Source organism: Megachile rotundata, chromosome 8 (genome assembly GCF_050947335.1).
Source record: "Megachile rotundata isolate GNS110a chromosome 8, iyMegRotu1, whole genome shotgun sequence".
Lineage (NCBI taxonomy): Eukaryota > Metazoa > Arthropoda > Insecta > Hymenoptera > Megachilidae > Megachile > Megachile rotundata.
This window is the reverse complement of record NC_134990.1, coordinates 3,390,420-3,414,870: the sequence shown is the minus strand read 5'-3', so window position 1 is coordinate 3,414,870 and position 24,451 is coordinate 3,390,420. Positions and strand designations below refer to the sequence as shown.

The 24,451-nt window shown below is 32.6% G+C and overlaps 1 protein-coding gene across 7 annotated transcripts in view; it reads left to right on the top strand.

Moving 5' to 3' along the window:
• Nucleotides 1-23,833, top strand: part of LOC100882678 (uncharacterized) — a 490,348-nt gene extending 466,515 nt beyond the window's left edge. For all 7 annotated transcript variants that reach the window (XM_076534887.1, XM_076534889.1, XM_076534885.1 and 4 more), the window contains 2 exons: nt 9,582-9,716; nt 12,351-23,833. In XM_076534887.1, coding sequence (XP_076391002.1) covers nt 9,582-9,716; nt 12,351-12,600 — 385 coding nt within the window. In that variant the 3' untranslated portion in view covers nt 12,601-23,833. The remainder of the gene's footprint in view (nt 1-9,581; nt 9,717-12,350) is intronic.
• Nucleotides 23,834-24,451: the final 618 nt, after the last annotated feature.

Here is a 24,451-nt window from a genome sequence, read left to right as displayed (position 1 = left end):
AAGAAAACGGAGTCCTTCGTTCAACGCGATCTTACAAATTAATATCGAATATCTTGGTTACGCGAACAGTCCTTCATCCCCAAGAGAAATCACACATGCAGTGGCAGTCGGTCGCCGTTCTGCATACGAATTCTAAACCAACTATCCTTTTCAATCTCCAGAATTCGCGTCTGTACTTCAGAGGGTAAAGGGAGACGACAACTTGTCACTAATTTTGTGCCTACAAACTTAGCAATCCTGCATTTGGCCTGCAATGCCGGTATTAAGACAAAATGTTACAAACTTATAATCCAAAGTTAAGATACAATAAATACATACTTAAAATACAAACGCGTCTACAAATTTAAATTTGTAGACAATTATACACAAATTTTGTTAATTCGTGAGCAAAATAGTCAATTTTTTATATTGAAAGATACTTTCGTGAATGCTCACTTCACACGCAGACTTAACGGCGAATGAATATTTGAAAATAATGGATAGTGAATAATATGTTAAAGTTCAATGTAACACTTATTATATTTAATAACACAACTACAAAAAATTTTAAGGTACAAGTTTGTAAATTCTATCGGACGGCACGTAGAGTATGATTTTAATGTTGTTCGTATGCTAGTATGTTTTAATCTGCCTGTTCTCGAAAAATTTTCTATCGACGCTAACTTTTTCTTATAGTGAGGGCTTCTTCTAACAACGCTTCTGATTAGGTATTTGAAATTTTCTCTATTTTTGGGAAATCGCATACACTTGGCGGGGACTACCGTTAGACTCAGGTAGGTTCTCTGGAGCTTCGATGTTTAGGGCGGTTAAGATTGTAAATTTTTTGGACTTTTCCAAGTGTGTAAAACCGGTGACCTTTTTTATGGCATCTATAAGGGTAATTATATATATTACTGAACTTTTTGGCTTTATGATCTTAGGATGTTTCCTCGAAATATGTTTTTCAACATTGCCCTACCTGGATAGTTAATTTTTGTTGCCTTGGGAGGTTACGGGTCACCTAAACGAATTATAAATTTGTACAATATTTGTTACGCAGTAACAAATTTAAACTTAAATTTAAACTTAAATTTGTGTATAATATGTTTAAAGGAAAACATAAATCGATATAGAAAAGAACTAAAATGTAATTCTGCTCAACATTGACACTTAATGTTAAGGTAAATGAAACATACATAGAGATATGAAAACCAAAAATGAAAACTGCAATATCTAATACTAGTGTAGATAACGCATAGAAATATACGAGGTGTGGCAAAAAAAGACGAGACTAGTCCAATAAATCGTTGTATCTTCAGAATCAGTTCTCCGTGAGATTATCATCTTGAAACTAGTCTTCTTGAGCATTCACACACTTCTGCATTCGGTGTTGCCATTGCAGGTAACACTTCTGGAACGAGGTTTTTGGAAGTCCCTTCAGAAGATTCTCCATTTCTGCCTGAACCTCTTCAACTGAGGTGAAATAGGTTCCCTTTAAGCAAGATTTAACTTTAGGAAATGAAACAATGTCGCATGGACCCAAATCAGGTGAATAAGGAGGATGCCTCATAACAGTAATATTTTTGCTGGTCAAAAACTGTTTGTTGGGTTATTGCGGTAATTAATAAAGTATTTGGTACATATTACAAGCGCGTGATTCGCACACATTGCGTATCCGTTGCATGGGCGATTACGACTGCCTGAAGGGCATCGTCTAATACGCAAAACAAATGAAACCCCCGCGTCGAACTTCACATCGCACACCGATAGTGACGTATGCCATCGATTCTTTATCACCCCTCCTATCGATGTATACGGTCTAATCCCTATTTTACGCAGAATAAAAACACAGCTATAATTAAATTCAACGGTTAATTCATATCTAACATTCTTACACATCTATCATGCTTATCTTTAGTTAATGATTTAGTTAATATATCGGCTATCATCGAATTCGTTTCTAAATACTCAATTTCAATTTCTTTTCTTTCAACTAACTCTCGCGTAAAATGGTATTGTATGTCTATATGTTTGCTACGTTTATGATATACGGGGTCCTTAGCTAATTTTATTGCGCTCTGATTATCGCACAGTACTTTGATCGGAGCACTAACACATTTTACAAAACCCATATGTAATAAAAGTCTTTTAATATACACTATTTCTCGCGATACTTCAGCTAATGCCATATATTCCGCTTCCATCGTTGATAACGCTACCGAAACCTGCTTCTTCGATTTCCAGCTGATTGGACCTCCTGATAATGTTATGACATTTCCTATACATGACCTTCTATCGTCAATGTCACCAGCCCAGTCTGAATCCGTGTAGGCTCTCAGCTGTTCGTTCGTTCTTCTATACGTAATTCCATAATTTGATGTATTCTTTAAATAACGAAGCACCCGTTTCGCTATTGTCCAGTGCGCTTTGCCGGGGTCTGAGCAAAATCGGTTCAACGTACTTGCCGCAAACGCAATATCTGGTCTTGTAGCGTTTCCCAGGTAAATTAATCCACCAATTAATTCCCTATATGGCTTTAGTCTCATTTCTTTCCTTTCCTCTTCATTTTTCGGACCCATTTCCTTCGTAATTTTCAAACTTGCTTCAATCGGAGTTGATACGGGTTTCGCATTTTCCATTCCAAATTTTCTTATCAATTCTTCTGTATATCTTTTCTGTGATAAAAATATACTACCGGTTGATCCCTCGCGTTGGACATTGATTCCTAAAATATTGCTAATTTTACCTAAATCTACCATTTTGAATTTTCGTTTTAACTTTAATTTTATTTCCGTAAGTGCTTTCATATCTTTTGAAGCTAATATCAAATCGTCAACATAAATAACCAAAATTACTTGTTTTTCGCCTTCGTTAAATACATAGACACATGGATCGCCAGTTGTTCGTTTCCCTCCAATAATTTTAATATATTCATTAATTTTCCTGTACCATTCCCGACCTGACTGTTTTAATCCGTACAGCGGTTTTAATAACTTGCATACTTTACTTTCATCTTGTTTTTGATTTAACATCTTCGGTTGCTCCATATAAATTTCATCGTGCAACTCTCCTTGAACGTACGCCGAAATCACGTCCATCTGATGTACGTGCATTTTCTCCATTACGGCCGCCGATAATACAGTACGAATTATTTCATATCTTGCGACAGGTGCAAAAACCTCCTCATAATCGATTCCTTGTCGCTGAGTATGCCCTCTGGCAACCAGCCTCGCTTTATATTTTTCTACCTTTCCATTTTGATCGATCTTTGTTTTGAACACCCATCTATTGGTTAATATTTTCTTATTTGCAGGTCTTGGTACTAAAATCCATGTCTTATTTTCTTCTAAAGTTTTGTATTCTTTTTCCATAGCCAATAGTCAATCGGTACTGTCGTACCTATCTTCTATTTCATTTAGTGTTACAGGGTCTGATAATTCATCTTTTCGAATATTATAAATTTTTCTCGGTCTTCCAGCTTTTCCTGTTTTTAATTTTTGCGGACGACCAGGTCCTCTTCTAGAATTTTGTTGTCCGTTAACATCCGTCGGCTCGACATCATCCTCTTCTTCTGATTGATTATCAGAATCTTCACTGGCTTCGGGTTGTTTCTCGCATTCTTCATCTAGAGGAGCTATACCTACCTCGACGTCTTTTGTTGATATTTCGTTACGCGTAATATTTTCAAAGAATTTTACATCGCGTGCTCTAATTACCGTTTTCGTACCTGGCTTCCAAAGACGGTAGGCTTTTGACTCATCGGAGTACCCTGCCATTACATACTCGTCGCCTTTCGGCTGAAATTTTCCGCGATTTTTACTTTTATTTAATGCGATTACCTCGCTGCCAACGGTCCTAAAGAATCCTACATAAGGCTTGCGACCTGACCACGCCTCGTATGGTGTCATTTCTGCTAGTGATTTCGTCGCGCATCTATTTCGCAGATAAGCTGCTGTATTAATCATCTCGCCCCATAACGAATCCGGTAAGTTAGCTTGTACCCTCATGCATCGGGCCATCTCAACGAGGGTTCGGTTCGCGCGCTCCGCAACTCCGTTTTGCTGCGGCGTGTATTCTACGCTCAGCTGACGCGAAATCCCCTCCTTTTCAAGAAAACTATTAAATTCTTTCGATACATATTCACGCCCATTATCTGTACGCAATATTTTTATTTTATGACCCGTTTGATTTTCGACCTTACTTTTGTAATTCTTAAACGCATTTAGTATATCTGATCGGTTTCGGAGCATGACGACTTCCATGTATCTCGTACAATCGTCTATGAACGTCGCGAAGTATCTAGCGCCGCCGATTAATTCAACACTCATCGGACCGCATATGTCCGAATGTACTAAGCCTAATATTTCTTTCGCTCGATTATTTGATTTTTTAAACGGTTGCACGTGTATTTTGCATTTCGCGCACACACTACAGTTTAATTCCTTCACACTCGATTCGAGATCCATTCCACTCACAATGTCTTTCTCTTTCATTCCTTTTAAATCACCGACATTGAGGTGTCCGAATCTCTGATGCCACTTACTTAAGCTTATATTATTACTATTATTCGCGAACATATACTCGCGATTCAAATATGTTCACTAAGCTACGTCATGCCTCGCTCGAAGTTTGAGCCTTTTTCACGTGGTTTAGCTGGCCGTGCGTTATACTTAAATTTATAAGCGCTAATGCTTTCGAGTCTTTTCTAATCCACTCACTTGCATCCCCTTCTGGTTTCTTCAGGCTACCATCCACGTATTGCCACAGATCGTTATATACCAGAATACTTTTCATCTGTAACTTCCATGGCTCGTAATTATTTTCGTTCAGCTTTTCTATGTTTCCGAACGCGTTACCTGCAGCCATTTTCACTTTTTATTTTTTCACTTATTTTATTGCACCATTAATACACTCGTGCCCTGGGCCCATAACCTGTTGGGTTATTGCGGTAATTAATAAAGTATTTGGTACATATTACAAGCGCGTGATTCGCACACATTGCGTATCCGTTGCATGGGCGATTACGACTGCCTGAAGGGCATCGTCTAATACGCAAAACAAATGAAACCCCCGCGTCGAACTTCACATCGCACACCGATAGTGACGTATGCCATCGATTCTTTATCACTGTTTAACAGACAATGCCGTGTGAGCGAGTGCATTATCCTGGTGCAACAGCCATCCATTGCTCCACAACTGCGGCCTTTTTTTCCTCATTTTTTCACGAAGTCCTTTTAGTACTTCAATGTAATAGTGTTAGTCAACAGTCTGACCACTGGAAAATCATTCAATCATTGCAATTCCATTAATGTCGAATTTTGATTTTGATATACATGCATTTTTGGGTTTTGGGAATCCTGGAGACTTCCACTGTATCGACTGGCACTTATTTTCGGGGTCATAGGTAAAAATCCATGTCTCATCACATGTTACAACAGATTTCAACAAATTTGACAAGAAACTTGATGTTTATTCGTTGTTCAGTTTTTACATTACTCATTTTTCCGACAGAATGCAGTTGCACGTGTTTACTCAATGATGTAATACTCCCAAATGGCATGATGGATTAAATCGAAATCGGCAGCATGGATAGAGGATGTGTGTGGGATGATGCCACCAAAACAATTTTTGTCAACTCCATTATTTTTTCAAACTACACACCTAGTCTCGTTTTTTTTTGTGTCGCACCTCGTATATAAAATGTATAATAATATAGTATGTATATACAAAACTGAAGTAAAAATATTATTTTCTCTTTCTTATTTATCTATTACTTTAATCCGTGACTTAATTTTGTCTTCGGAAAGGATTGTATTGAGTAGTTTCTGCGCAACATTGAAACCAGGCATATCGGTGTCAACGAAACGACTTTTCTTTAGTACCTATTCGATTTGATAGGGATCCTTGTATGTGGAGAGTAATTTTTTGTTTTTACCTGGTTGGAGGTGTAAAATTCTTATCATAACCAGGTCACCGTTTTTGCACTGAGGTGGGCTTTTTATATTTTCAGTCGTATTTGAACTTATTACGCTTTTTTCTTAAATATACAAGTCCAAAATATTATGTTCTCGGGACTACAAACAAATCCTTATCGTTGTATGTATTTCCAAAATAAATGTGCTTCTATTAATACATGCTATTTATTATTGTCTCTATCTTTTGTTTCTAGTTTTCAGTAACTCTATTAGTTCTTTTAACTTTGGTTCAGTGAACTATGTAAACATTACTTCATCATCAATGGTAACTAGTGTAATCGTGATGATGTTGCGACTTAAACATCTACATGTAGTATTTTATTGGATTCACGGTGTATTAATTCAAATTTGTAATTTGGTAACAACTGGTTCCTTCAACCTATACAACGATTACTATTTATTTTGCTCATTGTAAGTATTAAGGCATTGCAATCTGTAACTATATGGAACTTTATACCTTGTAAGTAAACATGAAAACATTCTATGAAACGGACAATACTTAAAGTTTCCAACTCGTAACTATAATCATTCTTTTTCTCTGAAGATGTGGCATTTCTGAAATAAGCGACTGGAACTAACCATGTCCCAAGCTGACGCTGTAATAAAATAGCTCCAAACCCTAGACTGTTTGAGTCTGTATCCAACTCGGTTTCTGTTCCGAGATTGTATGTACATAGTACAGGCGAAATTGTTTATATCCGTTTTAATATCATAAATGAACGCATACATTCTTCATTAAATTTAAGATCTGTATTCTGTTTCATTAGGGCTTAAAACACGTTGTATTTAATAAACTTTTGGAAATAATTTGTTAGATCTACGAAACTTTGCAACTCTTTGACATCCTTCGGTTGCAGAAAATCTATGGCATATATCATGTACACATAGTGATACCTTCAACCGTTATTAAATAATCCAAATGTTCTATTTGTTAACTTAAAAATATACATTTTCATAAATTTTATTCTAAGTTATTATATATATCTTTTTAAACATATTAATACCTTTTTTATACCTAAAGGGTATAGCCGTATAAGGTAGTCAAATGTGCGCTTGAGTCGAATTTGAGACCCAACTCGTCAGTCGGTAGCATATCCCAAAAAAACATCTCACACCAAGTTTCAACCCCATATCTCAACCGTGGGGGTAGTAAAAGGGAAAAAACGAAATTCCGGTTTTTGGCCCTTTTTGCTTATTTAATTTCGTACAAAAATTCTGAAAAAATTATAAAACATTGAGGTCCAAATAGCGCATCTTACAGAATTTTTTCAGATTTTTTGATCGCAAACTGTACTCGTGAAAAATCAAAAACCGAAAAAAAATCCGAAAAAATGCGATTTTTTAGTGAAGATGTCGGAGCACTACTTTTATATTAATGTGGTAGTTAGGTATTAGTACAACTATTATTCTCTAATTTTTTCAGATTTTTCGGTGAGGTGCGCCGTAGTTAAAAAAATCAAAAATCGATTTTTTCGCGCGAAAAACTAACTTCTGCTTTGAATTTTTATGTCATTTTCCCATAAAAGATGCATTAAGTAATTTTAAGAGGATTCACGTTCACACAATTGATTTATGGATCACAACAATGAAATTAACTTAATTAATTAGTTTTATGGTACGTTGTTTATATACTTAAATGTTCGAAAGCTTTCCAACGACATCGGTGGCGCAGCGGCTAAGGCGTCTGACTCGTAAACTGCTGCATAATTTTTTTAGCGCGGATTCGATCCCACCTGAACTTATATATTTTTCCGTTTTTTTTTTTTTTTTCTTTAAATTGTTAATTTTTTTAATTAATTAGAAGTTAGTTAATAATCAGAATTAATAATCAGAAGTTAGTTTTTCGCGCGAAAAAATCGATTTTTGATTTTTTTAACTACGGCGCACCTCACCGAAAAATCTGAAAAAATTAGAGAATAATAGTTGTACTAATACCTAACTACCACATTAATATAAAAGTAGTGCTCCGACATCTTCACTAAAAAATCGCATTTTTTCGGATTTTTTTTCGGTTTTTGATTTTTCACGAGTACAGTTTGCGATCAAAAAATCTGAAAAAATTCTGTAAGATGCGCTATTTGGACCTCAATGTTTTATAATTTTTTCAGAATTTTTGTACGAAATTAAATAAGCAAAAAGGGCCAAAAACCGGAATTTCGTTTTTTCCCTTTTACTACCCCCACGGTTGAGATATGGGGTTGAAACTTGGTGTGAGATGTTTTTTTGGGATATGCTACCGACTGACGAGTTGGGTCTCAAATTCGACTCAAGCGCACATTTGACTACCTTATACGGCTATACCCTTTACCCAAATCCGCCGTACCACGTCAGTGTCTTAAGTTCAACAAAGCCTACTCTCTATAGACATAAAAAAAACAGGAGGGAGTCAATATATCGAGCTGTAATGATTAATAGCGATGCTTCAAAAACACTGTGAACAAAATAACTCATTATCTAATCAAGAAAATTTCATTTTCAATTATTTTTATATTTTCTTTCCGGTAAAATGGTTCCATTGGATTGCTGCGATTTTACTGATTAACGTAAAATAAGTTTAACTTGAGGATCATATAACGCATATTATAGAATTTTTTCAGAATTTTTGTACGAAATTAAATAGGCAAAAAGGGCCAAAAACCGGAATTTCGTTTTTTTCCTTTTACTACTTCACAGATGAGATAGGAAGTTGAAACTTGGTGTGAGATGTTTTTTTTGGATATGCTACCGACTGACGAATTGGGTGTCTCATTTGACTCAAGGGCACATTTGACCACCTTATCCGGCTATACCCTTTATACATATTTTCACAAAAAAGAAAGGTACATTGCAATTAATACAAAGTTAATAATGATATTAACCCGCTTCGAGTACCCGCTTTGGTAAGGATTTGTATAACTTTTTAATTGTATTTTGTGGCAAATTATCCCAATCTATCTTAATAGCTTCTTTTAATTGTTCAATATTATCATACTGTTTTCCATTCTTATATACAGCACGTGCTAGTTCTCCCCAATAATTTTCAATAATATTCAACCTAAAAGGTTTTATTGAGAAAATTATTCAGAATCAAAAAATGCTAACTAGACATAGTATTGTTTGATTCTAACACCTCGATGTGTGCAGCATAAACATTAATATTAATCTTAACGTATTTTTTGTCCTTGTGTTATTTGCTGCATTTGAAATCATAGTCTTTTTTGTTTTTAGTTCTTCATTTGTTATTAGTTCTAAACAAATATACACGTCTATTGTACATATTGATATAATATCAACAAATTTTGATGTTAAGACAGGTGCTTTTTTTACTTGCTTCCATTCTGCTTCTCACAGTTTGCGTATATATACTTATGTCAGTGATACATTTGTCTTAAAATTTGCCCGTATCTTTTTTAGAATAAAATAGATTTGATTTACGTACATCTTCATCATCGCATTTTCGTTTCAGGTCCCCAAACGAGAGTTATTTGAAGCATATCATATCTGAATATATACGACTTTTAACTAAGATGCACCCAGTTTTTGCTGGTGTATTAATTATATAAATTAATGCAACAAAAGGATTCCTGATTTTATTAACTAATTTTGTTTAACAAACTTAACTGATGTCGATAAATTGGTTTGTTTTAGTAGCGGGATGGTACAAAGTGTTGGTGCTAATTTATCGCCGGACCAAACATTTGGATCGATTCGGTCGCTGTCAGTAACAAGAGAAGTAGCCAGTTTTCCACTATCAAGAACGCCTACGCCACCCCCACAACATAGGTGAGTACATTTTCTGCATTTACTGCGTTCCATCATGTCTGATGATTACTACTTTTGTACAGAATGTCCAAAGTTGCTAAAAGTCTGTTATTTGTGAATACCGATATAAATATGACTTTCTGTACGAAGATTCTGTAGAATATATAATACAAAGGGATATGTATGTATATATCGACTGTGATGAATCATGTTTTGCATGAATATTTCGAGATAAATTTGGTGATCAAATTTGCTATGAAATATAATCTTTGATACATGCATAAATATCTCAATTGTATTTGAGAATACAAACAGGAATACATTTTCTGTATTTGAAAAACAAAGTTTATGTGTTCAGCTTAAGTTACATATGATATAAAATTATTTTTTTTATGAGTTGTTAAATGTATTATAATATTTAATTAATATTAGACCTTAAAAAATCTATTCAATGATTATTTTTCTATTAGAAGAATGTAACATTGATTGCCCTTCCTGATATCCAAAGCACTAATATGTAATTTTTCTGCACCCGATCTGCTGTTGTTTTCATTACATTGAAGTTTGAAGCCATCAATTTTTTTTATTCTCGCATTTAAAGAGGCGACAAAAATAAAATCATTCTATTAGTAAATTGTAGCAATGGTCCTGTTTTTCTTTACGCCTATTTTTTGTTTGTAACTTTTTATATTTTTGCATTTTTCTCATTAGTTTTATACACGTCATAATGGTACATATCTATAATTGTGAATATTTTATTAATTGAATAGCATTTTTTGGATTCTGTTAGATATCACTGTATGATACTTTTCCAAAATTTTATCATAAAGTACAAATTTTGGAAAAGTATTATTTTTATGACGGCAAAATCTTCATTTGAGTGAATCATTCATCTTATGAAGAACATTGTCCCCATTCAACATTAATTACTTTATTAAATACTTGAAAATACATATAAATGTCATCAAAATAGTCAATTACATTATTCAAAAATAAAATTACTATTAGTCAGAATTTCCAATTACAAATTGAAATATTATGTAAAAAAATAACCTTAAACGAGATTTTAGGCGAAGTACGAAAAGATTAGCGGTTGAAAGATTAATATCTTAACGCAAGATCATTAATATTATTGAACATCTTTGATATGTTTTAGTGTAGAAGCAACGTTTCGAGTTATATAAACGCGTTTATTTAGTTTGCTTAATTCCTATACTGGGATACTGAATATAAAACCCTTGAACATTGTATAAAATATTTATTTGATGAAGATCATACGGAAATTCATCATAGAAGTTTTCTCTAACAAACAACGACGAAAAAATCAGATTATGATTTTCTTATCAAAACAAACCTAACCAAAATTTGTGAAATAAATATACAGTATAGTATCAATAGCGTGAATTTGTTTAAAAAATATTAACGCGTATCCAAAACTTCTTCAATACAAAATTATAAATAATAAAATGCAAAATTAAAAAAAAATGAAATCATTTTTCCGTATTCTCATTTATTTTTTACAGTTTGAATTTTCAATTTGAAAATCTCAAAGATACTGCAATATGCGCTAAGATCAGAAAATTTGCGCAATAATATGGCTTTTTTGCTCAAATTCTTGATACGCTATGAATTCAACATCATAACTGAAATTTGGTTTGGGACAGCTTCTATTACTTCCTCCAACTGTGACTTTTGCTTTCATTGAAATCCTGTCAAGTTAAATTTTGGTCTTTTGCACTGTAAATGATTACTGTGTGTCTCATAAAAATTTCGCGAATAGCACGCCAGCTCTATTGTACACGTAGATAATAAATAAATATACAATGAAATCGCATTAATTCCTTGATAATCGAACATCAGCTATTCCCACCAATTCGTGAAATTGATTTTAAGGTACAACGAGAACATTGTGTAGTAGTCACGATTTATGTAATTATAGTTTAGAACTGTATACATATACATATGTGTATTGTATAATAGAACGCAGTACACAAATATGCAGTCCTCAGCTGCGGCTACATCAATCACAATTGCTGCACGATGTTTCTGTTTTCGTTCGAGGTTTGCTCTTCGAAACTAACCAGCTTTCACGGTTACTGATCGCGCCCAAACCTGAATGGCGATCGGTTAAGGTGACTTTAGTGTACTTCAATCAATAGTACGCCACAACCTGAAAGGGCATGTGCTCCGTGCATTTTGATTAATAAATCCTATATGCTTTTCACGACAATTCTTATGGGACACGAATAGTACATTACACTTAAAATATGTTGAATATGATGACATACTTATTCCCACAATACCATTAATTTATACGTTTCAAGATTGTATTCTCGCGTATCTAGTGTATTCTAGTGTATATAATTGTATAAATGTTATTTCAACGTGATACTACTTTGAGTAAATTTTATTTAATTGGTATGCTGTATATTGTAAATTTCCATACAAAAGGCAAAAATACTGTATTTTAATGTTAATAGTTAAATTGCTTATTTTTTTCAGATTTTATGATACGTTGTCTACAAATTTTTGAATATAATATTTATAGATTATTTTTTATATTATGGTTGAAATCGAACTGTATTTAACATTTTATAAAAATTGGGTACTGAAGGCATATACAAGAAAGTAATCACAGAATGCTTGTATTTACAGGGCGGCTACATTAGCAAATCCTGAGGACCTAGTAAACATGAGTAGCCCGTTGAGAGAAGCCTCTCCAAGGCCAGAAGTACGAGTAATAGCACCTTCGCATCGTTCACCGTCCTCTCTCGTAACAGACAACATTAGCAATCCTACTGATCTCATCAACGTCAGTAATATTAGCAACGCGAGCAATCTTAGCAATGGATCTGGGAATCGCAAATCGGTCAGCATACTACTTCCTGAACATTCGAGTGGATGACCCCAACAGCTGCACGGTTTTGTGCATCGTTGCGACAAAGAGCCACCACCGATTTAGGAATTCACGAAAAGTTTAACAAGAAAAGAAAACATAACGGCATAAAAGAAGCGTGATTATACGGCAGAGAGATTAATTAGCGACTGCCAAACTACTGACTCACCTTGATTAATCTTGGTCTTCAACCAACGGTCTTCAAGCGTTGTGGCACTTTTTTTAAACAAATTTAGCTCCTGAAAAAAACTTTATTTTGCTGTGACTTTAAGTGAGCTATAATCACGTATAATTACCACAGGTATTCGCTTTTGGCATTTGTATTTTGTCACTAAACAGGGTTAAATAATATCATAATCCGTGGTTGCTCGTGTCCAGATTAACGAAACGAAATAGATGCACGAACTGTCATATCGCTTGAGATGAATTAATTCACGCTATTGTGGAATATTCAACTATTGATTCCGCTTAACGAACCTAAATTAGCGAAATAATTCATACCGTTAATATGTCGACAAGAACCAGAAAAAAATTTGTCAAGGTACCGTCATTAAGGAATCATGACAAATTCGTTCCTAGATTATTTTATATGGTGATTTTCTTCCTTGATTTTGTTTGGTGCTGTTATTGTATTGTCGTAGATGTGCTACAAAAGGAAAGTGAAACAAAAAGTGTATCACGCTGATAGAGTGCAAGATCGTACGAGCTTTGCTGACAATTTTTTCAAATCTTACATTTTGCAAAAAGCGAAAAGTTAATAAATTGCAAAAAACTTCGAACGAATCAAGTTATACGCCATTCCTGAGTTCTTGGATAATAGTAGTAATATGGGTGTAAACTTGCGTGACTCAATTTTATATAAGCGAGAAACACGATTTTTCCTGCAAAAGAGTAGATTGTAGCTCTTTTCTTGCAGACGTAACATAGACGATATTTTCCTTCTGATTTTAATATCTTTTCTGGTCATCGAAAAAAGTGATCAAGTACTGTTCAAAGATGAAAAGTTGGTTAGCGAAAGCAGTGCAGATTTGATAACTTATAGCGTAATAGTCTCACCGTTTTAGTCAGAATCATACAAAAAATATTACATCTATTAATAAGATTATGTTATACCCGACAGGGTGGATCGAAAATCAGATACTATTTTAACGAAGCGCAGGAGTTGTAAATATTTCATTTGTGGAATAAAAAACCAGTAAAAATGGTTAAATTATCATTTGAACGTTTCAAGATAACCATACGTGTCTCTGTATAATTCTAATCATTCAGCAGCATTTCGAAACGTCTTATAGCGTTTATGAAGTTATGTTATCGGTATCGTTTTGTACTGATTCACTTAAACCGTCTATTGTTACAATGCTTATTATCTAAACATAATTTTATATACCTGATATAATATTTATATTTTATATCAAACGAATAATTAAAGATGTGATAAATCTGGTTATATAATTTACTTTGGTCCAATATTTTCAGCCCAATTCGCTCTTTCAGAAATGGTTCAATTAGACAATCCCGAAAAATTGTAATGCAAGACAACACATAATTATTTTCTTTTAATAATAGCTATTTCGCGCATTATTCTGCATTAAGTTCAAGTAGGCATATTTGTGAGATGTTGTAGTTTAACACATGGAAATTTGTTACAAGATAAAGGTCGAGGTTACGCTGATAGAAATAATAATATACACTACCGTCCATAAGTATCCGGACACAAGCGAAATATACATTCGCATTGTATGAAAGTTATTCAAGTATCCGCAACAGTAACTAAAATCGATTTTTTTTCTGCAAAGGTCAGAATACTGGAACGTTTTTCTATCGATAATTCTCGTTTGGAACTCATATCTCGATGGAAAAAAAGCTACAGACGAACTAAACCGAAACTGTCAAGTGCGTAGCGTTACCTCCATTCTTATCTCCATTGAGGGAACCTAAACATCTACCAACAGTTTACAAACACTTAAAACATATCGAAGAATCCTCTGAATACGTTCTGCGCCATAGAAATGAAACACAGTAGAAATTAAAATTTTTTTTAGAATCGAAAGCGTTTCATTAGATCCACAAATTTGGACTTTGTACTTCTGGACATGAATTTTACTTTCACACTTTCATTGTATAATTTGTACTTAAAAATTAATTCTATTACGTTATGACACCTCAAAAAAGATAATAATAATTATTACAAATGTTATGATAACCCTAAATACCTTTCGTACAAAGTTCAACTATGTTTTATGTAACGAAACCAAGTGTCCGGATGCTTATGGACGGTAGTGTACGTAAAGAAATATTTGATTACCCAATTCCTATTTTTGCTTGTTGTCTGCTCATTCTTTTTTGCAACATTGCTACTAGCGGTAATGTTACTGGTCAGGTATAGCAGATTCTTGAACAGTATTAATATGGAGAGTTTGCAAAAATAAGCATAAATTTATAAATTTTGTCTGAAGATCAGGGATAGCTAAATTTCGAAGTCCGGTTGTGTATCTTTACTTTATTGTCTGCAAGTGAGAAACAACACTCAAAAAGCGTCATTGAGGAATATTGAGCTATAGAACCATGATTAATATTTTACATAGATAATATTGGATACTCGTTGAACGAAGCCCGTTTAAAGAATTAATGGAAATAGTGTGGAAAACCTTTGGTGCACGCTGTTGCATTTAATATATATTTTAATGTGTATAATTTTGCAAAATTAATTATTAGGCGAAAAAATAAATAACATATAGTATACGTTATAAAAACAGAAAATATACTTATACTTTCATACTATATGATTTAAATAAGTGAATATTTCTTATACGAAATTATCAGACTACTCGAGTAAAATATTCTGGATGAGATCTGAATGACCCACACCTTATCCAATGTTTCAAAAATAATCTACGTTTACTAATCGCCAAAGCTTATGGTTGTTCACGTCAATGACAAAAAACGTCTGCAAGAATTTAAAAAACGATTTTTTAATAATACATGATATTAGGCCGTCTGAAAATTTCTTAGTTAAGCTTTAATACAAACTGTTAAGAACGTAATCAGAATTGCTAATGAATTTGAATAATGTTGCCATCATTTGTCAAAAACTTTACAGAAGGAATTATAATATTCCTTTGACGTAAACATTTCGTTGAATTTTTCTGTCATTTTTTGTAAAGTCATTATATAATGACCTCTAATAAGTGCTCTGAATTTCCTCTTTTTGTTGTAGTAAGTTTCACGGCAGCTTTATTCAGTTGGATTCAGAAAGAAACATTCTTTTTGTAGTTGCTTCTAACTAACTAAAAGTGACATTTGGAACGAAAGTAACCATGGTTAAAACATATTTCACTTTGATTCCTATTTATTAAAAGGGATGTTATCAAATTGGATTGTAGCAAGGAAAAACAAACGTTATAGCCAAAATACATTCGTTTCACTGCAGAATTTTAAATACGACAATCAACCAATTCTGTAGAATCGTTCAAATGAATTATTGTAGCTTTTATTACTAATAAAATTTTTATCAAACTTCCGAGAAAACCCCTTTTTAGATCTGTATTCTTATAAAGTCGTAAGATACCAAGCCCTAATGGTGTTTCATCTGCAAATATATTGTTAATCATTGATTTAGAATGGGGGCATTATGGGAAATGAAATGATACGATGCATACATTATAACCCAAACAAAATAAGTCTGGCATGTGATATGAGTTGTTTTAACTTAATATACTCGATACGCTTATGAATATCTAAATCTGTAATTAGTATGTAATTTTAGTTCGTTGCTAAGCATTAATATAATTTTGAAATCCAGAAAGACGAAGTTTTGTACATAACTATTCATTCTTAAGGCATTTTTTAAAATAATATCTTTACTTAAACAAGATCGATCTTTATGTATTTATCCTTAAGACTTAAGTGATACTAATTTTTTGAAAATTTTTTGATTGAGAAAATAATACATTTTAAATATTTTCCAATCAATAGTATTTAACAATACTTTCACTTTTTCTTCAAATCTTTCTAAGGTTGATTATATTTATCAATTTGTAATGCTAAATTCACTAATTCTTCATGATAATCAGTCTTTGACAGGTTTATGTAGTTTGATTTGATTTAATAATTGTATACTTAAGTATTCATAAAAGTGCAATAATCGTTAGTAGTTAAGATGTATAAAATTTGTTCAGCAGTTAAAACGTACACCGAAAAATGTGAGCTCTTATGCTCTCTTTCCTAATCTAAATGTTCCAACATTTGAGACAGTGTTACCAGTGAATCAAAGCCTTCATATAATTCTGTTTCCTAATGAAAAGCAAAATAGCATTGGAAGGAAACAAATTTAATCATTGAACGCTTAGGGAAACCGATTTTGCACCCATTTTTGTGCATATTTTTCGACTTATAAGCAATTGTATAAAGAATGTGATGTCATTCGTTAATACCAGCGATTTTATTAAATGTTAGAGAAGATCATTAACATTCGTATTAATGTATTTTACAATTTTTTAAATGGTAGCCTCTAAAATGCAATTACATATACTTTGTCCTATATTTAAAACCTGAATTCATTTTTTTTCAAGTCAGATTCTGCCGTAACGGGAAATAAATACATAATCTATAAAAAACAGAAGGTAAAAAATACAGACTTATGAAAATTAAAGAAGAAATATAGCTTGAAGTTAAAAGAACGATTCTGTACCTCCTAAACTTGTCATTTTTAGACGAGTTTTAACTGATTCTGTTGTTGAGAAGAATGTATTTAGCTATGACATTTGTCCATAACATTCATTTGGAAGAATTTCCCAACAGTTACTTTTCATGCTTGTTGTTGAGTATGTGACTTGTAACAATAACTTAAAGAATTTTCACTCTTGGAAATCTTTCCTAGATCTTAAGAAAGATTTTCAAGAGTGCCAACATCCCAAAGGAAACATATTACCCGTATGTTTTCGCTTCAAATTCTTTCTCATATTTTGTTGTAACTATCATTGAGTTCATTCTTACGAATATTATTTATATGTTTAAATTTGACAAAAGATTACAGAACATCTTTTTAATATTACTATGGCATTAGTTACGCGAACAATGTTAAAAGCAGTAATAAAAAAAAGTGATGATGTCTTTTTCTAAATTTTTTGGTTATACAACTATATACAAAAAATTGAATGTACGCTTGTAAAATCCATATTACATACGTAAATTTGTAACGCTTTAGACCTTGATACTCTATCCATAATTATCGTAAACCTTGAACGGCGGACCTAGTTCAATCGTGATTTACTTTAACAAAAGCTATACAACGACTAAAATCGAGCACTGAATCTTTTAAACGAAATACTTTTATGAATAGAAAAATAACATGAAAAGAAATATTACAAAATTTAGAAAATGGAAGTAAGAGTGTTAAGTAGCTTTTATTGTACACCCGTCGTTTCAAAATTATTTGCTTTGTTTTACCAATGGAACTAGTACAGAAGTGAGCTTCACGATTGCAAAATGCCTGGATTCATAGTATAAAAGCATTTCTATCATTATCAGGGTACCATCGAATGTCGGGCAATGCGCCTCGCACTCTCTGCTATCATGCGCGATACGCCGAATTGTGTATCATGCCTGAACTACCATCGACAATATCTTAGGTCTCATACTTATTGTTAGAATCTATATCTTCAAGCACATCAGCTTCATATAAATTCAGAGTTTAATACACATCGTTTTTATTTATTGTTATCAAGGATATAAACTTTAATATACGGGTAGATACCCTCATCAGTTTGTCAACTTTTGCATTTTCCAGAAAACAATGTTCATCGTATTATTATATACTAAAATTCATACAACTTTGTAATCTAAGGTATATTTTTATCTTTAATAGTTTCCGGAATAGTCTTGAGGGACTCAATTTTCAGAGAGCGATTTCTGAGTATGACTCTGGAAATAATTTATAACAGGAAAAATTATTCTCGATGTCGATTTACTATTCTATGATTTAGTCTAATATTTACAATGGCAAACATATAAATAGGGAAATACTTACTTTTCGATTCAACTTGTTGTGCTGTTAGAGATTATATTCCTATTTTTGGTCCAATATATCACTTTAAAGTACGTTCCGCATAGGTTAAAAAAGTAAAAGTAAATAACTATTTTGTTTGTTGTTAAAGTAGAATTAGGTACATGTAAAGAATTTATTCATCTTACGAAAAGTGGATAAATAAAGAAAATTACATGCAGTGTACAAATAGTAACGTGCAACAAAATATTGAAATTTTCAAAAAGTGAAATTATAATGAATATTCGTTCATTGACTTGTTTAAATACTGTAACACCTCAATAAGACATGGAATCAATTAGATGCTTATTAGATGTACATTTAAAATGGACTGTTTATTTTATTCTGTTGTTTCTTCTGTATCGTTCCGTAATGCATTAACAGCATTTAAATTTAATAGCTATTAGGATCATTCTTAGTTTAAAATATCTAATCGTTTACAAGGTTATTATTAACGAATGTAAGTATATATTTAATATGTTTATGTGAGTAAACTAGTTTATAATTAAAAAATCCCCTCTCTACGGCAAATCTAAGATTTTTTGTAACCATTCCTACTCATATTATAACAGAACCATCTTTTTTAGCATTCGATTTTATATAGTTTTTGTATTCAGCAAAAACGGTTTTAACGAAATATAATCGTGTTTGATAACTCTTTTATTTATAAATGGTTCCTTATGGTCAACGCAATCTTTTAGACTAAATACAGTGAAAAATGAAATTTCAATCTATATAACAATTTGAAATAATTACTTTCAGAAGTTCGACGGATTTAACGTTTGGTTCGGGCGTTGTTTTTATTTTAGAGGCGTATACAGTATTAGAACAATTGATAATCTGTTACAATTGCAGAATTTAAATTATTTAAAATTGCACGAAATATTTGTTTTTCAAATGGAAAAGTTCACAAGTACAATTAACTTCAAGAGAACTGCAAAATACTGATACAAAGAATACTGATAAAAAAAAAACTTTAAAATGACTGTTAACAACAATAGATCCCTATTTATGTGCTCGGAAAAAACATGAAATTATGCAACAGTTTTTCGCAAAATAATCGAATAAACATTGCTTAACAAACGAGCATTTACTGTAATATTCTGTATTATATAAATACACTGCTCAAAAGAAATTTGGCATAGAAAAATTTTAGGCAAAAATTGGCCAAATTTAACTGATGATAACTCCGTGAAAAATCATGACAAAGTTATGCTCTTTTTTTTAAATTAAAGCTTGAGATCTCTACTTTAAGACTTTGTAGTTTGATTTTAGATTTGATGCATCCCTACTACAATAACACCGTAAATGTGAGGTCATGTTTGCAATATTGAAAATTACAAAGTTTAACGAAGTGCATGGATTTGCCACATTTTTTTTGTTGGTAATACTGTTTACAGCAGCATAAAGTCCAAACCTTCATCTTTAATTTCCAGTATGTGAAAACCCGCTACCATTTTTTTTCCGCAAAGATACAGAACTAAAAAAACCTTTGCATTTATTGCATATACCGCCGGCAGTAGCATTACCCGATGTGCACCTCGCAGAGGTTGCTGGACAGATTTTGCACATCATATGACTCTGACAAGAGCCTTTTTTTGTGGATATTTGTGTGGTTTTTTTTGTAAATACGTAAATTTGTATATGCAATAAATGCAAGGGTTTTTTTAGTTCTGTATCTTTGCGGAAAAAAATGGTAGCGGGTTTTCACATACTGGAAATTAAAGATGAAGGTTTGGACTTTATGCTGCTGTAAACAGTATTACCAAAAAAAAAAATGTGGCAAATCCATGCACTTCGTTAAACTTTGTAATTTTCAATATTGCAAACATGACCTCACATTTACGGTGTTATTGTAATAGGGATGCATCAAATCTAAAATCAAACTGCAAGGTCTTAAAGTAGAGATCTCAAGCTTTAATTTAAAAAAAAGAGCATAACTTTGTCATGATTTTTCACGGAGTTATCATCAGTCAAATTTGGCCAATTTTTGCCTAAAATTTTTCTATGCCATATTTCTTTTGAGCAGTGTATATATGTTGGCACTTCTACAGTGTGAATATGTTTACACATTTAATATAGTTTAAAGGAAATTAAATTCTGTATAATCAATTTTCTCTGTTTACGTATTCGTGACTTTGCGTACTACTCTCAATTTAGGTCATGTATTGTCTATTTATTTGAGTTTATATGTCACTGTGGAATTCCTCAGATGCATACTAATTTGAAGATATCAACTTACAACTATCTGAATTTCAATGTAATTCATGTGTCGAGAGCATTTTTTTTATTTTAATGTTGCGATATATTAACTTGGGAGTAAACTACAACGTATTCACACTCTGAAAATTGAATGACGCTCTCTTATGACTATTCGTAGGTACGGTGTCCACTTGCGAGAAGCATTTCCAACAGATCCTCGTGCGAATTTTACTCTCAAATGGACACTTATCTTTACGATCGTCAAAATACACCGATGAAATTAATCGAGAAAGGAAGACTTAGGATTCGTTGAATACGCTTTGGATGATGTAGCGTGAATTAGTGATTGGTAGATGATATGGAAAACGAACTCACTGAACGACGACCTTAAGTAGCAAATTATATTGTGGGCGCTAATTATACGCCATAGTCTTTAAGAATTTAGACCTAAGATAAATGCATGTTATGTTCATAAATCACTGGGTGCTCGATAACCATGACAACATACATATAGATCTTATGAATTTCTATCAGTCATTCAACTTTGTTGCATTTCATCGTACGTTCACATCCATCAGTAAATCATTTATCGAAATTTGAATTTATATCGAAGATTCATTAAAACCTTTCAAAGACGTCGAAGTGGTAGTCGAGCACATTTACGCGATTTTAAATAAGACTCTAGTCCTGTAAATATGTAGCTAAACGAAGGGTTGAACAAAAGAAAATGATCGGCAGTACCGTAATCCTTACATAATCTTGTGGTATCAATATAAAATGTTTGTGGTATGTGTCGAAATGAAACATTCCTCATTGAAATATAATTTTTGAATGTTCATAAATAAATAAACAATTTGCATAAAAATTTAGATTCTTTCAAAACTTGATCCATAACATATACAACTGGAAGTTTATCTTTCGATTTTGATTTAAAAGAATGAGGTATGAGATTGTAAAACACGAACATAAATTTATGTACATATATTAGTTAATTCATATCGCGAGATGTATGTACGTGTAAATAAAATTGCTTAATCTTCGAACATCTAACACCAGGTCCATGATGATGTTTATGTCTGAGATATATGTATACAAAAATGATTCAACTAAAATTATAATCTAATATTGTTTAATAAAAAATTATTTTATGTTGTAAAAATAACAGTGTTTAAAAAAGTATTGTCAAATTTAGGAAACAAACCCGAAGAAGACTCCAAAAGTAAATTTTAGTTATTACGTTTAGAATGGCCTGCCGTTCGGAAGATAAACGTTGATCAATTAATTGCTGCTATTTTAATAGTTGTATACATTGATAAAATTAAGTCGCTTACCACAAACATATTATTGGAAAGAACTCTGGTTTCCGATCTATCCGACAATATATCCACATTAACCGTAACGGTCTAGTAACGCATTCTCATATGTAAATCACTCAGTGGATGACCATTCATTCATCCGTAGATAATAAAATCGAAGTAAAGGACGAGCATGTAAAACAATGCTAAAGTGCTTGGGGAATAAATCCAAGCTATTTAGCGTTGAAGAAATAATATCAGTAATGGACCTAAGAAATGCTGTTTGTGTAATTTAAATTCCATGTGCAAGTTATGGACGAGAACTCGAGACTGTGTGCGAGTGCGTGTGCCAAACAATGCGTCAAACATTCGTTCAGCGATACGTTCATTTCTCAGATGCTCGGAATTCTGATCATTTGATCGAAAAGAAACGGGAGAACGTCTTGTTGTTAATTATTTAAGAATAATACCTCTTGTCAAAGATGCCACGCATTGAAAGCTCAAAAAACAACGTTGTTATATTTAGAGATAAACGCTAACGAATCAAACATCATATGTACACTTTGCCCCATGAAAAAGTATTAAAACGTGATCATGTTTGTAAATTGATACATTTTTTCCTTTCGGGATCGATTAAGCATGGCGTATAGACATAAATCGAAACAGACCTACTTAAAGGTGGTTGTGTCTTTTTATTATAAAATTTCGTTTGACGTTAACTAATTATAAACAATAATATTAAAGCACTAGTAAAGTTTTAAAAAAGTTAATCCAATACAAATAATAAGAATTACATTTAAAATTATTAATATATGCCACATAAACCTGCATTCGCTGAAGATATATTTTAATCATAATATAAAAATGCTATTCTAAATTTTCTTTAAAAAAATTAGGAATTATAAAAGAATATTAACAATATTGAATATATTCAATTTAAATAAAAAGACAAAACATTTATTTTTTTTTATTTTGGTTTGTTAGAAAGTTTCAATGACTTCATATGAATGTTATGTTAAAAATTACATACTTTACAATTAAAGTTATTTATTACGATTATTTTATTTTTAATATTTACAAATGTTCCAACTTTTGAACTTCTTTGTCACGATACAACCACCTAAATTTGTTTATCCAAAGTCTAAACGACTGATTTTGCTTCCATCGACAAAAATTTAGAAATACCATTGGTTTTTAGAAAAATTGAGCAAAAGGGACAGAGAACAATGATTATCATGACAAAGAGCCATAAAGATATTAAGAAACTTATGATTTTAAGTAACTGAACTATCACTCAAGAACGCGAAAAAAATGACAAAAATGATCGCCCCTAATGGAGCAAATGATCGATCGTGACCTACATGCCAACATTAATTGTATTTACTATTTAAACGACCGCATTTAGGATATCCATGCGTACTAATTGCAATTGAACACAGATTCAACCGGATATTGATTTTATAGCTATGGGCGAAACTGGCTAATTACGCATATATGTAATATATGTATTCGTATATATGATAAATGTATAACAATTATGTTTTATGCAGGATGTTCAGAAAAAGTGCTCAAAACATACGACGGTCTGGATAAATAAGTCGGTCTCCCGTATTTGCGGGTTGGGTACTGTTCACTTGGATTTATACAACCCAAGAAAATGGAAGATAAATTATACAATAAACGTACAGTGTAATATTCAGTACATTTTATTATCATTTTATTGAACGTTAGTAATTTCCTATGTTAATTTATTAATTAAACTTCAAAATAGTTTAACTTAATAAATTGAATTTCACTGTATTTATCTTATACGAATATTATGTTATATATGATACTCTTAACCACCCCTACATTACACTTAATTGTTTCGTTAATTTGTATAGATAGAGAAAAGTATTTTGTCCTAGTCAAATTAACTGAAATTGAACAAAATTTTCAATTGATATTAGGCTAGTTTTATGTGTTCAATATTGACTTCAATTGTAAGTGGGTCAAAGACCTTTAGGATATCGGTCCTTGGGGTGTCGACCTTTGGGATTTCGGCCTTAGGGATTTCGACCTTTCGGATTTCGGCCTTTGGGATGTCGGCCTTTGGGACTTCGGCCTTTGGGATTTCGGCCTTTGGGATTTCGGCTTTTGGGATTTCGGCCTTTGGGATTCCGGCTTTTGGGATATCGGCCTTTGGGAAGTCGACGATTGGGATTTCGACCTTTGGGATGTCGACCTTTGGGTTTTGGACCTTTGGGACTTCGGCCTTTGGGACTTCGGCCTTTGGGATTTCGGCCTTTGGGATTTCGGCTTTTGGGATTTGGGCCTTTGG